Genomic DNA, 18680 nt, shown 5'->3' with positions numbered 1-18680 from the left:
GGCACTTCTAACCGCCATCCTGAAGGGATCACAAAGGACAGGGCTCAGTTTTCAGCACTGCTGAACTCTTAAACCAGCAATTAAGTCTCAGGAAGAGACAGCAATTGAGCACACCAGGGAACCAGGCCTCTCATAAAAGACATGAAACCCACAGCCACCCACCCCTGACGCTTTGCATCACTGTACCTTTTTCTTCTTCTCTCTTCGCTTGTGTCACTTTTTCCATTTTCGCTATCTGGGAGCTTGGCTTCTCTGTCTCCTGTCTGCAGATTTAATCGTACATGTGACCCTGCAGGAACAGCTTGACCTACAAACAAAGGTCAGATTATTTTAAGGCACGTGCATTCTTTCAGCTTTGCGCACGAAGGGTGAGCTGAAGGCACACACTCCTATCAGACAGAGAGATAAAAGCCTTGTCCCACACGGTGAGCAGGAGCGGGCTATCGGTCGCCGACCACTCTCCCCTCCAGCAATGCCCCTCTGTCCCAAGTGTCACTTTAACCTCACGGAGATGCCACCCTGACCCAACGAACACGTCCCTGTGCAGCTGGGCTGGCTCCGTGCCGCGGGGAAGGAGGGACCCCGAGCCCAGCAGAGCACTGGCTCCCCTCTCCCTCCCGGGTCAATTCCTAAGACAGCGCTAAAACTCCACATGTGGAGCAGGTTTGGAGCCTACCTGGAGAAAGGGGAATTGGGTGCTGATGGGGGTAGAGTGCATAAAACACAGCTGCCAAAGTGAAATCAAAGCATACCACAGAGTACAGTCAGGTACCCTGAGTATCAAGTGTACAAAGGCTGTGTTGGTTTGGAAATATTGTATTAAAAGGAATATATGATCACTACTATCCACCAACAGAAATACTAGGAATACATTAAGCTTTGTTTTTAAATGCAGAAAAGATGGGAAATTCACACTTTTTTCTTGGTCACAATTCACCACAAACACATCACGAGGGCCAGCCGTCGCACTGGGATGGAGAGATGGCAATATCTGGTTGTTTCTTAATGTTGTTTTGTCTTCTTCTAACGCAAGAAATCTGCCTGCTTAGGAGAGCGGGGTCGCAGCTGAATGAATATGAACATCTTAGCTGCACACGGAAGGGCAGACAGACACACAGCTGCTCATGTTCCTCTCTCTCAATGAGGTTTCCCCATTCAGCCTTTACTTTATCTGTTTGTTTGTACCTGAAAAGATGCCTAGGATAAAATAACACAGCATACAGGAGACAGGTAGCACCTCCTACCAAAGGGAAGTGAAGACAAGGATAATTATTTCATACAATAAATACATGTACTCAAAGACAAAATGCTCTAGTCTAGGGAACGACCGGGTTGATCCCTCCCTCTTCAAGACCAAAGAGACATTTCACTGATCAAAGGACCTGGTGCTTCCTACATGAGACTGGGATGTTTGTCACAATTCAGACAAAAACATTTCAAAGCCTAAAGCCATCCAGCAGGTATAACTGCATTTAGAAAACCCAGAAAAAAAACATCTTGCAGGATTTCCTATTAAAACAGGGTGCATTTCTGACGGCTCCTCTTTCTCTCCACCATATCCTGTCCATTGGGAGTTGCGTTGGCTGGATATGCGACGGGACAGACGTGATTATCTTCCCATATTAAACTATGCAAGGACAGGGGAGATTTGCCTCCTCCACACTTCGTGGGCTTTGCCCTGATAGACCCAAAACTCCTCCTGCTTCTTTACCTGTGATATGCAGGAGCTTTAATCTATATGTCTATCTAGAGGAGCATCTTCCCACTTTGAGGAGGTGAGCTTTGCAGGAACTCGCTGCGACAGCTGAGCTGTCCCCTTGCAGGTGATGCAAGCAACACAGCTGGGATGTGACAGTCAAAAAGGAGTTTGTAGGATCTCCACGAAAAGGACAACATCGCATGTCCTCGCCCTGTTTCAGGAGACACTGAGGCAGGGGTTTGCCAGCAAGGCAAAAAAATTAAAAAATAAAATGGCATTGTGTGCTCAACACACAGATGCATGAGGACATCTTCCTCCTCCACGGGCGTGAACACCACTTGGGGGAGAAAGCGCTTTCCTCACCAGGTCACAAGCACTGGGACAGCCCAGGTTACAACCACAGCGCTCTGAAGCAACTCCTGAATTGTCAGATGCAGCCAGAAATAAATGTCCCCGTTAGAAGAGTACGGTAGATTCTGGCTGTCGTGCTCCCGGTGCATCTGGCCACATTAGTTCACTCGGTTGCCAGGGGAGAGGAATGAGCTTGATGGGCTTTGCTTAAAAGAAACATAAAAAAGGAAAGCACGGGAGCAGCCTCCTGAAGGGCTGAGTGATTCCCGTGTGACCGGCCCTCCCAGTTTCTATTTTCAGCAAGTGGTAAATAAAAGAAAATGTGAACTCTGGCGTGCACGAGCTCACAGACTCAGGGCAACTGAATTAAGGGGGTTGCCATCAGAGAAGACACAAACCTTTCCTGCTTCTGCTTCCTTGTACTTTCCTAAACGAGATTTGACCGAGACCATCCAAACCCCAGAGCAGAAATCTCAGCCTTGATGTATTTAAGCGCCTTTCGTTGCTACAGGGATTTCTTCTCACCACTGTGCACAGCAGCACAGGTTCATGCCACAGCAGGACAAACATAGTGCTTTATTAAATAAACCAACAAAGACGTCTCTGTTTTCAGCAAGAAGATTGCTGTAGTCACTTAAAAATATTCAAGGTGTTTGAGACAGTATGAGGTCTTCAGTCTTGTTTAGTTTGGGGTATTCTGAAGTATTATTCATAAAGTGTGTTTGAGGGTGGGTTGACTTGAATAATGTGATTAAAATTGCTGATTTAAACGAGCAAGCTGGAAATCCTGAATTTTAATCATGTTTCTATATGTAGCTTCTAGACACTTCCCTTAAAAATAGTTGATTCACTTTGATGCCTATAATTTGATACTATTCAACAACCGGGAGCACGCACCAGAGCAATACATATGTAAGCAATTACACGGCTTCACGTGCTCTTAATACAGATTCACACTCTTAATAGCTTTTTCCCTAGAGGAATTGATTTTTTGCTTGTTGTTTGTATTAAGTTGCATTTGGGAAATGAAACTCAATTATAAAATATGAAAACAAGTCTATATTTAAGCAGTTTTCTGACCTTTTTTCTCTTTGACACCTTAGAAAAATGAAAGATGTCTATCCAAACAGGTATGCATTGCATGTATGTGTTACTGAATGAAGCTCAGTTTCCAAGATCTCCAAATCCTCCAGCTGCTAGATCTCATCTTGTCCTACACTTCCTCGCTTCTCATAAAGGGAAAGAAGAGTTGCCATTCTAATTAATTTCCCACCTCCAAATGAATTACCCAGTGAGTAGAAATAGCTGCGAAAACCCCTGCATGAATGTGCAGAAAAGGCTATAGCTGTCGGAGGAGGAAGCTGGCAAACTCCTTCCCCCACAACCAGTTTGGATTCTTTACCACTTAAAAAATATCCCATACTTGGAATTTTTTAAGCTACAACTAAAATGGTTTGAATATGCATCAACTTGGGTTGATGGATCTAAGAGAAAGCCACGGAGTTTAAGCAGAATACCCAGAGTCCTCGATGGGGATGTGCCACCAGCCTGCCCCTCAATCACCCAGCCCTTCACCTCACAGCCAAAAAGATAGCATCCACCAGGTAAAATACTTTCAGAGGATAAAAAAAAACCTTGTCACTGCATGAATGACAAGGTATTTATTGGGAATAAATGTCAAAGCAAAGAGACAGCATTTATTTTCCAAGCAGGAGATGCTGATCCTGTGGCAATGTGCTGCCAGAACAGCATTGTTCCAGGTCTCCATTTAATCCCTTTATCGGCCGCAGAAGCACCAGGCCAGGCTTTGCTGTCGCTCAGGAGCCGGAGCACGACCGCTCTGACTTACACTGCTCTCCGGACAAACTGTCCCCGTGCCTGGGCACTGCCACGCGCCCGAGCGTCCGCAGCCTAGAAACACCTGGGCTTTTGGAGGTCCTTCCAGTGCATTAGCATTCGTCTTATTTGGATGTGTTCTGTCTGTCCTGAAAGTTGCTTAAAGTGACGCCAAGGAAGAATTTAATTTATAGCCCTATTCTTTTAATCTTGGTCAGCCAGATTTTTTCAGACATCCGTTTATTTCTTCATATAATATATTAGACGGAGTAACAGCACCAGAGTCAGCTTCAAGGCAGCAACTCCCTCGCAGGGGTTCTGCTGACATTTATAAACTGATGCTATTTCTCTCTTGTGTTTTATGTTATCAGCTATACCTGTCAACTTAAATTATTGCCTTGTACCCAAATCACAGTTATCTGTTATTTTGTTATGTGTATGTTTCTGAAGCTCTATACCTATATCAAGCTTCGCAGAGGTTGAAAACAAGACAATAAATAAATAAACAAATGGAAACAGAACACACTTCCACCACGCTCACAACTAAGGCAAGAATCAGGCACGTTACATACAGGATAACTAAAAGCAGAGCACTGCTGTGCTGAATATGCACCACATAGCAATATCCAAGTAACCCCATCTCTTTTTGTAGATCAACCAAATGACCAGTTGTGTTTCCTCACTAAATGAGAAGGGTCTCATCCTGCCCAGCTCCTTTCCAGTACACTATTCCATTTGGTGCTGGTCACAAGTGGTTTTGCATTTCTGCATGGGGAAAAGGCTGAACCCCAACTCACTACACAGCAACAGGCAGGCATTAAGAATAACCGGGTAAGTTTTACATCATACATAGATGTGCAAATCTCATACCAAGATCGTGCAATAACTCATTATGCTCCCGGCAGCAGCTTCCCCATCACCCACCCACCCCTTGAACCCCCAAGCTGCCACCCATTGACCTCTCCAGCAAGAGAAGCCCAGGAGGGACATGAGACTCTCCCCCTCCCAAAACACCTTCTGGCACCACTTTGTCCCCCATGGCAGAGAAGTGTTCCCCTGAGAAGGCTCTTGCAAGCAGAAAAATGGGTGATCCAGCTTGCCAAGGCAGATCCCCTGGTTTCTCCCCAAGTGAGTGTCCTCATTTGTCATTGGAAAAAAAAAAAAAAAAAAAGCTATTAACGGTGTGAAAACAAACCAGTTATGAGTCAGTAACTGGCTCTGCAGTTCTCAAAAATCACCTTAGTATCTGAGCAAGTATCAGATAGCATCTACCCTTCTTTACTCTTTGTTTCTCTTGGCACAGGGGAGTGAGGGGAAAGGGACTTGCTTTCTAATACAGGCAACAAAAGAATGTGCGAATCAATACATGAATGTTCCCAGCAAAACAAACCATCAGCGCTGTGATATTAAAAATAATAAGGCTGCTCAAGACTTACAGAGCATCCACAAAAAGTTATCTGATGGCACCATACCTACTCCTTTAATAAAATAGTGATAAAAAAAAAAAAAATCACAGGAAGACATATGCCAGGAAGCAGCAGAGCTTCTCTCTGCCACATTGCTGGCACCAGCAGCTCCAGGAACCACCAGTGCCACGGGTGGGTAAATGGGAGAGGCTGGGAGACACAACTGCCCTGGCACTCGCTCCTGCCATGACCTTGCCTGGAGAGAGGACGGGATTTCACACGAGCAGGGTGCTCTGCCTGCACAAAGATGTCGCCTGTTTCTCATGCTGAATGCTGGGCTCGAAGGAAAACAGAGGAACCAGCCCTAGTCTGATGGGGCTCGGCGCGTGCTCTGACTCCGGACTCTCTGGTTAGCGCTGTCAAGCAAGGAGGCAGCAAAGCCTAGCTTTTTCTTTTTGTTTTCTATGAGGGTGAGTCATACCACTCCTTGGATTGCTTGTTATTTCAAACCAGAACATTTTTACATACAAAAGGAAGGGAAGATGTGTAGAAGACACAGGTCAAGCAGAGATGTATTACTGATGGGAAGAGGAAGCACAGAGCCTGAATCTCATTTTGGTATTTCCTGCTCCTTTTTCACTCATCTACAGCCTTTTGTATTAGTTCACTTTCTGGCACCCGCTGCTCCTCCCAATTAAGTGCCACCGGAAAAGGTCATTAATATGCTATATATCACCTCTTCCAGATAGCTGGCGAAGAGGTTTAACAGCATCAGGCCTGGAAGCTCCCCCCAGAAGCCGCCCCAGCATCCCCCGGCGTTTCCCACTGTACCTCGCCCGCAGCACAGGCAGTGAGGATGCTCAGACACCTGCACCCACATTTCAGGTAGAAACTCCTACGATGCTGAATGAAATGCTTTACAAAGCCACTTCACATGCATCTCTTACTTCCATTAGTTCTGCTTCTGCTGGGAAACCATAGGTGCCTGTTGAATACAGCACGTCCTTGGAGAAGCACCGTCCTGGCCACTGCCCAGTGCTCCCAGATGTCTCAGCTCTGCACCATCAGTGACAGCAAGGGCTCTAATTACTTATTGTAACTAATTATAGAAAAAACTCTTTATAATCATGGCATGTTTGCCATGTTCATGAACTGTTCCTTAAGCACATGCTTGCAGCATCTGTAGGGGATGGGATGCTGGATGAACCCCCGTCATGACCCACTGTGGCCATTCCCATCGTGCCGCTTCTCCCAGGGCTGCCTGCCTCGGGGCTGAAGGCAGCCGTGCTCCCTCTGCCTGCAAATGAAAAGTCCTGGCAGTGTCAGGCTGGTTTTATCACCATTATTTTGTTTTATCATTGCCCCTCGATACGGACAACGATCCTGCTGTGCAGAGGGCTGACAAGGATAAAGAGGCATCCTTCCCTTCCTGGGATTACAGAGGAAACCACGAGAAAGGAGTTTTGTCCTTACAGCATGAGAAAACAATTCAAACTGCTGTTTTCTTCTGCCTCCCAGAGCACACAAATACTGAGCAGGAAGAGCCTGATCCCCAAGACACAGGTATTTAGCTCTCAGCAGCAACTCACACCAGAGTCTTCCAGAAATGCCTGAATGTGATGAATTGTTGAGAGACTGAACAGTTAAAAAAACCTCAACAAAATCAAGGATGTTTAAAGGAAGACACTTTAGTCGGTTAGTTTATCTGACAAATCTTTTATATAATACTCCAAGCTATGCTAATAAATATCCTGCAATTTGACCTGTCAAAATGGTGATGTCTAACTATGACATCTTCTCCAGCACTGACTTTGCTCCATGCTGCAGCAGAGCAGGGGCAGAAGCCACCTGAAATGCCTTCAAACTCGCCAAGGGCAAATCTGTTCCCAGTTCAACACCAAGCGCTGCTGCTGGCAGCAAAGCCAACCCTGGGAAAACCCCCAAATCACTGCACTGATACATCCCAACACAAAGTGCCATCGTTACCTCCTGCCCAGGCTCCTCACGTGTCCCAAAGAAGCAGCACTGCTTTCCGCTGGACTTGAACCCTACACGAACAGGGTGCAGAGAAAGGGTCACTTCCATTCCAGCTTCTTATTTAGCAAGAGAGAAGCTACTTACTGGTGCTTGCTGGGCTACTGTTTCCCTACAGCGCCACGGAGATCACTGTGGGCTCAGGGTGCTCAGGGTTCCTCACAACCAGGATTAAAGGGAGACACAAGCCCACAGTGAACCTCGGGAGAACCTTCTTGCATCCTATGATTTTTAACACCAACCACTTGCCTGCTGCAGTAATGACCATGTCTTTAAACACCATCCATCAGGCCTACAGCTCAAACGTTTGTTTGTCTGAAAAGGGTTTAGAGCCACTCTTTTGTCCTAGTGCTGAGAGGTCTTCTCTGTAATTTGTTTCCCTCAGCAGATATAACAAAAATGCTTTTAAAATGATGCCAGAATCAAATCCCTCCTTCCACAATTTGATCCGCAGCTAGCAGAGAACAAAGCGTTGCAAGGAAGGGGCTTTCCAGTAAGTAATTCTTGGTTAGACATGTGAAAGCATCAGTTAAATTTGGACACTTGGTTGGACAACCATGTACGACTGCCAATTTAAACGGATCCAGCGCTCTCCCACAGCACTGGTATTTATGTTCTCTCAATTGATCAGCAAGCGCTGGGGGCCACGAGCCCAGTTATTCAAACTGGCGGCACCCCGTAAGCAGCGGGCTCCGGCTCCTAACGCCTCTTGCCAAATCCACCCGCTGCCTGCGCTTGGCTTCGCCTCCGGCTCCGGCAGCGGGAGAGCAGAAGGGGAGGGAGAGGCAGGCGAACCCGGCGGTGACAGGCGACAGAGCCGGGTTGATGCTGTCAGAGCAGGTCCGTTTAACTCACGCCTGCCATCGCCGGCAGCCAAAAAGATTATCCTGCACGTAGCCCAGCCTCGTGCAGGGGCATGCATGGCGCTGAGCTAACCGCCTGCCTAAAAACCCATCCAACCTCGACCCTCCTGCGGCAAGCTAACCGCCGAGGACAAGAGAGCCGGCTGTCACGCGCAGGGCAGAGCACGTACCTCCTGCGAGGTGTCTGCCGCTTTCCAGGACGCTCCGAGACGGTAAGCGATGGAAGCGAAGGCGGATGCTAGCGAGGTGCCTGGGGAGGAAGACTCCTAAGGAAGGAGCGACGGGAAGACTCGGGAGAGGACATATGGTGCCTCTCTGATGGGAGTCGCTGCTGTAGCATCTGTTGATATATCTTCTGCTGCTGCCAATACAGAAAAGCTTCATATGGCGAAGAGCTCCTCGCAACAAGTGCTTCTGCCCTTCCACCTCCCTCCCTGCAAAGGTTTCTCTCTCACTTGCACTGCAACAGCAGAATATACACCAGGAAAAAAATCATCGCATGGAAGGAGGAGGAAGGGTTGCCCTTTTGTAAAATTGGCAAAAACACATGTTTCGACTTTATAAGCAAACCCTTATCTCCAGTTTCGAGCCAGTCATTTCTTATGCATTACCACACACCCTTGGTTACAGCATGATGCATGTGCTTAGTGATTCAATATGAAGCACTTAATTTATTTTCTTTTCTGATATTGGGCTCGATTCTGTGAACTGTAGCGGTTTAGAGAGTTTAATCCCACAAAGGTCTGGGCAGCAGCAGAAAAGTGGAGATCCACTTCCAGCCACACTCTGATTATTTCAACTATCAGACGGCATGCCAGGCTGCATGGACACTGCAGCGACCTTTGTCTCACCATGTCGCCAAGTCAACATCCAACAGAAACGTTATTTACAAAAGCCAGTTTTAATCCCTCTCTGGCTCACTAAGTTATTTATCCCCAAGCCTACACTACTTCATAATGTCACTGCAACCTATTCAATAATTGTCATCCTGCAGGTGTATTTGTTATACCAGAAAGCCCCTCTGGGATGCTGAAGGCTTATCTACGTTCAGAGAAGATCAATGCAGAATGCAGGCAGAGAAGGACGAAGGGGATGACCAGGAGAACTGAAAACCTGACAAAAGGAACTGAGGATGATACTTATCCTGCCGAATTTTAGGCATCTGATACCTTTTTGAGCCAGGCACCATTGACTTCTTTACTATGACAGAGATTAGCACCTCCAGAACATCACCAACCACAGCTGCCTTCCATATCTGGAAGGGGAAGGGATCTTCCATATCCCTTCCTCTCTCCAGTGACTGTTGAGACGGCCACCACAGATGAACATAAGGGCAGAGAAAACCACCACCAAAGAACCCAGCAATGCGGAGGCATGGGAAGGACACAACTGCTCTCTAGGGAGGGACAATCCATCAGGACCAGCACCAGTGTGAGAACGAGGAGGTCTAAGCTGGCCACGGTTAATTTGTGGTTAGAAACAAAGAGCCAAATCCTAAGATTGTGCAACAGGAGGAAAAAGGGGCAAAAAAAGAAACTATTTTCAAGGGGAAGGCTGGGGAACTCAGGAAGGGGTCTTCATGACCAGGTCTCAGCGATCTCTGTTCCTGTCCTCAGCTTCTGTGTTTATAACTCAATCAAGGCTGAAACTGAAAAGATAAGACACATTCAACAGAGGAAAACCAAACCCCCCTCCTCCAGCTCCAGCTACCACTGGGAGCGTTTCAGGACACGCTGTACTGCTGGCAAGGCATGCAGCTTATTGACTCGGATTGCATCTCTGCTAGATGCGTGTCAGCTGGCTCATCGTACACTTTCACACCAGTAACACCCACTGCCCGAGCCTAGAGCATCCCCCAGAGCCAAGAGAGCCCTGGTCCGCAGACAGTTGGACAACATTTCCCCAGTTCAACACTGAAAGGTGCCTGATCTGAACTGCCTGGCTGCGAGACTAACAGAACATATTGGAGAAACCTGTCTGCCAGCTACACTGCCAAGCTATAGTGAGAACAAATTTGAATAATAAAAGCTGGAATAAGATGCCTTGGAGAGAGCATTGGTATAGTGCTTTCCAAAGCTTCAATTTAAAGCCTTGGTTCTATAGCTAATGCAGTCGTAAGGGACATTAGCCTAATTTTTGTCAAGAGAACTTGTCAACACTGCAGTATTTAAGATAGACGCTAAGGACTTGTTTTATCTTGCAGATACATCACTAAGAAAGAAAGTAGTTGTGCCACACTTGGTTCACGGGAAAATAAATTGACATTCTCCCTGGGCCTAATCAGGGGATGTTGTTTTATAACACCACGCGCATGAGCAGCCTCACATTTTATCAGTGAGCACACTGCAGCTGAGACTGGATCCAAATCCACGGGTATACGGGAACCCGTGGGGGGGTGCTTTAGATGGGCCATCGCTGGAGATGGGCACCCAGGGACCCAGAGCCTGACATTTCCCTTCCACAGATAGTAGGCAAAATATTTGGCCCAACTCCTGAAGCGTCAGGTCCTTCTACTGATGGTGCTCACCAGATGAGCCACAGTCAGTGCACTGTGATTTCAGGGCTAAGAGGAGAAAACTGGTGGCAGAAGTAGAGAATTGGCTTTGCCTCCTCAGGAGTACAAGCAGGAGACTGAAATTGAACTTGTGTGATGTGGTTTTTAGAGATGCTCCATGGGCATCAGCAGAAAGCAAAATAAAGAGAGGCTGTACCCTGTATCTTTAGAAAAAAAAATGTTTGCACAATCCTGCTCCCATCATACCCCACTTTAAGGAATTAAAACATTCCCAGGAGCCCGGGTGCATTAATGCTGACATGGCTTCATGCTTCCCAGATGCCAGCCTCAGAGTAGTGTTTGCTACAAGTCCAAGATAACAGTGCTGGTGTCGTGGCATAAAGGCCTGTCCAAGACTTGCAGCTTCCTCAGTGAAAAGTTGAAAATGCCCTTTTATTTGCAGTTGTCACTCAGAAGTATAACCTTGTCCGAGCTTTGGAATAGAAATCAGCCTGCAGAGGAAGCCTGCAGGAGCACGACCCTGGGCTGCAGACTTGAGGGCAGGAGAATGGCTCTGCTGTGCTACAGATTCTGCACTCGCAGAAGAACTAAATCATTACAACGGCCAGAAATGTCCCTCGGGAAGGAAATCCTCTCAAAGATAAATCAATAACTCAGTGTAATTTTAGCATGCAGCCAGGAGAATTTACATTGCCAGGAAGGCTGAGAGCTCTGCCACGGAGACAGAGCCACAGCATCATCAAACGGCCCTGCAGCGGTCCCCTGCACAAGAGCTCATGCTCTGGGTATTTACTCCAAAGCCAGAGCCAGGGCTCCGCCGTGCTGGGACCTCTACAGACCAAAATGAAACAGCAGCAGCAGGGATGTGGCAGGACAAAATTCCCTCGTGACAAACCTGCCTTTCCCCGGCTGTGTCCCAGCTGCCCTCCTCTGCAGTGGTGTGGCTGCTCTCCACAGTTGTGGCAGCGCTGGCAAATGCTCCCAGATCGTACAGGGTAAGAGGCGTCCAAAAACAAAGCCTGAGCTATAATGAGCACAGGAGTACAGGGGGAATGCTACAGCCACAGCCCTCAGCCCCTGGCCAGGGTTACAGGGGTTCCTACCAGCCAAACCAGCCACAAAATAAGGCGAGACAGTGATACGCTGCAGCACACTGTGATTAATGAGACTGCAATTTACGTAATTATATTAATGCAAAGTACACTTGGACCAATAAGTTCAAGGAAACTAATGACACTTTACAGTTCAACACTGAGCAGTAACACTAGCAAAAAGAAAAAAAAAAAGGCCCCTAATTATTCCACAGTTCTTCTCCCAGATTCTCAGGGTCAGCTTGGAGGAGAAGGTGGCCTGAATTATATTTTCGTTTCCAGAACATCAACAGAATTGCTAACTAAGTACCAGCAGCAAGGTCAAAGCCTGGCGATAGTTACACATGCCATCCCCCTCCCGACTGCCGGTTCCAGCAAACGGCAGCACCACTGGACCCAGGAAGATCTCGGGCTGCCCGTGTCCTCTGCAAATGTGTTTAAAACGCCCGTACTCTGTGCTGCTCCTCCAGAGACACAGCACCAGCGCCTCTGCCATCTTTTTGCTCTAGGCCCCAGCACGGATGGATAAACTACAACAACTAATTCCTTAGAAGTTAAAACCGTCCTCCATGAAGCGCACCATGTTTTATCTGTCTAGGAGTTGAGCCTTACTGAAGACAAGCCTGACAAGCAAACACCCCAATCCAGCTGGCAGCAATTTACTGTACACCCAGACCACCTACATATCGCATATTGTGGCAACCAAAGCACCCGGCAGACGTGGAGCCTGTGCTGCCAACGTGCAGAGGGCTCGGCAGCAACCTGCCTGCAGGCAGGTCAACCAACAAACATATCCATCCCTGTCTGGAGAGCCCTGGAGCAGGACTGCTCACCACTCCGCTTCACAAGAGCTTGAGGCGTGTGCAAACCCTCCCTACACAGAAAACTTCTGTTGCTGCTCTTTCTCCTTTGGGCTTTTAGGATTTGGCATGTGCGCACACACACACACACACACACACGGTCCTCTGTCCCCCTCAGTATGTGCTGTGGCCCACCTGGAGTAATGGGTGCATTTTGGGGCACCTATGTTGGCCACAGTCGTGTCACTCCTCACACCTTCCTGTGGTCCCAATAAGCTCTCGAACAGATGCGCCCACACTCCGTCACCACCGATGTGCTCCGAGCACCTGCAAATCCAACTTTACAGCAGCTACAGATGTGGTCTGTATTTCCATGTTATTTCATCAAGACTTGGACTTTGCACCTCTGAAATACCAAGATCTGCTAGCAGAGCTGAGCCAAGGGGCAAACATCAGAGCCCATGCCAGAACTGATCCAAAGAACTGAAAATGCGTTATGACCACCCCAAACAAAACCAGGACAACCTGTTACGCTCCTACAACAGAGAACATGAAGCTGCCCGAAAGGCCAGGGCAGAACAACTGTGTGAAGACGACACAAAAAAGGAGACCGCACAGGCGTACCTCCGCGTCTGATATAAAACCAAGCTCAAATAAACGGTCGCAAGTTCAGCGTCTCAAGATTGCACTTATGGGCTGCGAGCTGGCAACGCTCTGCTGGTAGCTTCCAGGCTCAGCAGCAGCATCTTGCAAGAGGGAACATGCAAAAAGCCAACTCAGTGATGATTGGGAAGACACATATAAAGCAATCCATCACATGGCAATCTGTGCGCACCCAAATGTCCTGCAACACAATTAGAAATCAATAGCAAGACGCAGACACCCTCAACCACACAGTAAAATATAAAGAACACTTGTAATATTGATTTTAAAAGTGCCTCAGAGAAGACAGTTGCAAAGGAGCCTGAGAAAGCAAAGCAAAATGTCTGAATTGAAGCCTTTTTTTCCTCAAAAAGACATTAATAATGGATTTTCAATGCAAGAAGAAAAACTGAAACCCACACCAGATTCTCCTGGTAATAACAGCTTTCTGCAAAGCCCAACTATTAATGTAACAGGGACGTCCATCAATCAAGCACACAGAAAGTACTTTGAGAGCTAAAAAAGGAGCAAGCAAACATCTGCTTTTGGTAACTTAAATTTTGCCCTTAAGCGCAAGGAACATAATAAATTATCAGAAGGTTGGGCTTGAACTCATTTTCTTCCATCCTGGAGAGCTAAATGCTGAGGACGGGGGTAAAGGTACACAAACACATTGCTGCTGTGATTTGTGTTTGACAAAAAAATGGGAGAAACGGGCACAATTTCATTTGTAGACTGAAGAACTGTTGAAAAATGCCAGTGCTGTTCTCAGCACTGACAAGGCAGCGAGCTCCTGACAGCGAACGAGTGGCAACACCCACAGCAAGGTGACAGTGAACTATTCCTTGAGCCTGCAGCTTTAGCAACCACCTTTCTGTAGTTAAGGAAGTTCTTGTGAACCCTTCTCCACCTTCAGCCACGCTCAGCCTGTCCGTGTGCTGGAGTGGTACCAGGGTGGGACAACAAGACACGCAAACTTGCTCTGAGATGACAGACGGCTCTTCTCCCCCCGCTGCCGCACGCTCTGCGCAGGAGGCTGAGGTGATTAAGGTAGGTCATCGGTGCCTGCGTTTCTCAGTGCTCTCATCAAGCAATGCTTCACATTTTGGGTTCGTCCGCCCAGACGAGCATTGACTAGGGCATTAGCAGCAAACCTGAGAAAAGCTGGATTTACACCAAAAACCCCAGCTGCCAAAGAAAGTAAGTGGAGTGCCCAATATTTCCTCTTTTTTAAAACACAGTAGGTCAAAACAAGTGCTGGAGATAATGAACAGAATTTACTGATTCAACCAGAAGAAGCTGCAGGCATCGCTGCAACTAAGTCTTAATAAATTCTGAAGAGTGACACTATAAAATGACATTATGGAAGTCTGTATTTATTGTCTCCCCATGCTTTCTGTATCCAAGGTGCCACGTTACACTTAATAATAGTTTTTATCCCCAGCTGCCAGTGTTACAAATCCTGCCTGACACTTGACAAGCTAACAGGTGGGGTTAACCCCCACAAATACACACGTCTCCACCCGATATAAAACTTTGGTGGCGTGACCAGGGATAAATGATTAAGCCAGTACTGCCCAGGCAATGCACAGGAGAGCACAGGCGGTCTCCTCGTCTCTCAGGTGTGCTGGCTCCACAGGGGTCCCTGCGATGCAGCAGGAAGGTACTTTTGTCCTTGCTCCGCCAACAGAACGATGCAGACAAGGAGCAGCCCTTGTGGGCAGGTACCTTCACGCACAGCGACGTTTCACAGCAGAAGCACGCCGAGAACGGCCAAGCATCGCTGCCACGATCTGCGCTGGCAAAGCAGCCCCACCAGCAAGCTCCTGCCCGGTGTCACAGCAAGCTTCGTGCAAGGCGTCGGGAGGTCCTCGTGGAGAACCACGGAGAACCAGAGGTCCTCTGGTTCCTCATGCCAGAACTGTGGGAACCCTCCCCGTTCAGGGTTCCCAGCTCCGTTACCACTGCAACGTGCACTTCAGTGACCCCACATCTGGCTTTTAGACCGTGGATACAATCTTTCTCAAGGTGGTCTTCAAGTGTCTTGTTTTACCTGTTTGTGTGGTATTCCTAAGCCTGCAAGAAAATCACCTTTGCACTCAGGCGGTACACGGGCAGTGCCTTGGGCTGCGGATGAATACTTGACAAGTATAAAGATGCCTCTGTCCCACCCCTATCTGCATCTTCTGCACTGCAGAGGGAAGAAAAGAAATCACATGACCCACCTCTAATCTTCTTCAGGAAAAAAAAAAAAACCCACCACACAACAAGCCCCCCACCACCAAATCAGTTTATCAAGCATAGCAGAGAACAAACAGTAAAAATAGCCAGTGTAGGTGGCTTGACCTAATCTGAAGATCTTTGCTGGAGTGGATGGAGGAGAGCATATTCATTTCCTCCTCACAAAGCAGTCACATTAACACCTCTGACTGACAGCTTGATTTGGAAGAGCTTCGGCTCTTCCTCCTCTCCTGCTCGCCAGCAAGACCGGGCTTTCCCCGCAGGCGGCAGGGTGAAGTACAAGCTCTCCTCTGCCTGCAGCCTCTCTCTGCTCCTCTTTCAGGCCATGTCCTTTCCACTTCAGGATGTAAGCCAGAGGTTTCAAGAGCATCTGAAGAGATCAAAGTGGGTGGAAAGATGACAAAATGGGGGTCAAGTGAAAAGCCTCTTGGCTTATCTTCCAGCAAAGGCTCTGGTCCCACGGGGTGCCTTCACTCCAGCCTCTGGCTCCAGCCCTGCTGGACCCACAACTCCCTGGCAGATGGTCTCAGACATTACTTTCTCCTGCCTCTCTTCAGAGAAGTATCCAGCAACTCTTCCCATGTTTGCTCTGTTCAGATTTCAACTGATGTTAGCAAGGGGGAACAGTCACCATCATCACCAGGGTTTGTAGCTCTCCGTGAAGCCCACCATGAGAGCTTACACCTTAAAAAAGGCACCCCCATAAAGTCACAGATCAGTTGAGGTTTGAAGACACCTCTGGAGATCATCCCATCCAACCCCCACTCAAGCAGGGTCACCTCAAGCAGGTTGCCCAGGACTGTGTCCCATTGGGTTGCAAATGTCTCCTAGGATGGGGACTCCACAACCTCTCTGGTGGAGTTGACCTGCTGCAGTGTTCAATCACCCTACAGTAAAAATGATTTTTCTATGCTTGAAGAGTTTCTTTTAATTCAGTTTTTTGTTGTCAATGTCCCTCTGAAGGGCAGCACACCTGATGGGTGCAGTAGCCACTCCTCCCAGCTTTATACCATATAATCTGTAAATACCTTCACAATACCTGTAAAAGCCTTCACAATTTGCCATCTCATTACAGCTCTAGCTAATCGAGATACAGGGAGGTCTAACCATTTTTGCATATTATTGGCTGCAGAACAGTGAGATAACTGTAATTAGTAGCAACCTGGTTAGCAGGTTAAATGATAGTATAATTAATGAAGAACAGGTGGGCTTTGCTTCAAATGAGAAAAGCAGCAGATTATATAAAAATGTAAATGCATCTTAAAATGCAGTCTCGGCAATAACTTAAAGGTGCTTTTAGAAACACCACCAGAAAGAAATGGAAAGGTTTCACTTGGGCTGAATGACAAATCCTAAAAATAAAACCTGGTCTGGGGTTAAAGTGTAAATTGTTGATTAGATCTATTTATTCACACCCTGCAGCAATGGGAGAAACATGCATCTTAATGTTTCTTCTTTTACTTTGCAGGATCATAGGCACATTCCCATTATTGCCATTGCCACTTGCAAGGTCTTTGCAACCCTGGGAGAACTCCAGCAGAAGAACAGAAGAAATACCAAGTGACAGACTGCATACATTAATTCAGTATTCAGATAACATCCTGTTGCAAGTAAATGACCCAGGCAAAACTTCCTGCAGACTTAAGGAGCAGGCAGAAAATCAGGAGAAAGGAATAGGAATCTCTGGACTGAAGAAAGATCTTTTGAATCAGAAATGTTATCCTTAATTAGGATTTCCAACACCATCACACTTACTCCTTCCAAAATGTAAACACATAATAAAAAATTAAACTTGAATATAGTGTTGTAAGAGTTTTTGCAATAAATGGGAATTAGTTCTACTAAACATCAAGACAGACCCAAGGAGATTACATTTCCTTCCCAAGCTTATGCTGCTAAAGCAGAGCTGGAAAAACAGAGATATATTTATTTTTTAACTCAGAAGCTTCCTTGAGATGATGAAGGAAGTCGTTTCAGTAAAGCAGATACATTTGTTTCAGCGTGCATTCAAGTAAGAACAAATGCAAAACAAGCTTCTAGACCTCAAGAAACATCAAATAGCTTTTTTAATTTACTTCCCAAATTCATTGCAGATTATGAAATGAATGGAGGGCAGAGATCAGAGAAAATGTCTCACTAAATCAGGACAGCATGATGGATATTCAGAGTTTTCCTCAGAAGAGCAAGGTGCTTTTAAGCCATAAAGGAGAAGGCAGAGCACACGGCTCTGAAAAGGGTTTGTGGAAAAAGATCTGTTGCTAGTATGACCCTATAAATAAACATATGGAAAAATTAAAAAAAAAAAAAAAGCCGCAGCCTCATCTGACTAAGAGCACTAATTTGCAGGCATGAACTGTGAAGGACCAGGATGAAATATTCCTCGCAGGAGCCATTTGACTGTGTTCTGACTGCCTGAAAAAAAAAAAAAAAAAAAAATCTGACTTTGTGCTCACCCACCGAGAATCATTTTTGTAGAAATTTTAGTAAGTGGGGTCTTAGCCCACAGGGAATAATGCAGGAAGGAACGGCCAGAGCAAGACCATGGGGAAAAATACTTTATTCCTAATTATGAAAAAGATAACACTGTGAAACTGTGTTTTAGTGATGTGCACAATCTAGACTAAACGCCAAAGAAAAGGATGGTTTAGCTCCTGGAGGCAGGGGGTTTTGTAACAACTGTCAAACACACAGCAGGGATCAAACCCACACACTCCAGGAGCATATGGCCACATGTGGTCTTGGGAAAAGGGTTCAGAAATGGTCATTCTGGCCACAGGCCACACACTGCTGTAGTTCTGTGTGGGCTACACGGCACTTCTGCTCTGAGACGCGTTCAACCAAGGCTGGCAGCTTGGGTGTGGAGCCAGTGATGCTAACGGGACAGATGTGGGAGGAACTGGAAAGATGGTGCATCCCCCTGGGGAGGGGGCAGACTGCCCACTTCCATCACGGCCAAGTGCAGCCAGCAAATCAGAGAAAATACAGGAGAGCAGTCTGAAAACACTACGTCTGCATTTTATCAATAGGTCAGGGATTAATTCATGAAATTACATAATAAAATTCCAAATTTAGGGAAAAAAAAAAAATCAGCTCTGCAGGAAGGTCTGATCTCCAGAGCTGCCAACCTCTCCGAGACTGTGTGGTCAAACACGTCCCACAGCAAACCCAGCCCCATGCTCCAGGAGCAGCGCTGCTCTGCCGT

At 46.9% G+C, this 18680-nt stretch overlaps 1 protein-coding gene across 5 annotated transcripts in view; it reads right to left on the bottom strand.

Moving 5' to 3' along the window:
- SIL1 (SIL1 nucleotide exchange factor) overlaps positions 1 to 18680 on the bottom strand; it is a 100631-nt gene that overhangs the window by 45327 nt on the left and 36624 nt on the right. For all 5 annotated transcript variants that reach the window (XM_074883774.1, XM_074883772.1, XM_074883775.1 and 2 more), the window contains one exon: positions 187 to 307. In XM_074883774.1, the coding sequence (XP_074739875.1) occupies positions 187 to 307 (121 nt within the window). The remainder of the gene's footprint in view (positions 1 to 186; positions 308 to 18680) is intronic.

The sequence above is a fragment of the Strix uralensis genome, chromosome 14, assembly GCF_047716275.1.
Source record: "Strix uralensis isolate ZFMK-TIS-50842 chromosome 14, bStrUra1, whole genome shotgun sequence".
NCBI lineage: Eukaryota > Metazoa > Chordata > Aves > Strigiformes > Strigidae > Strix > Strix uralensis.
This window is presented reverse-complemented; position numbering and strand designations above follow the sequence as displayed.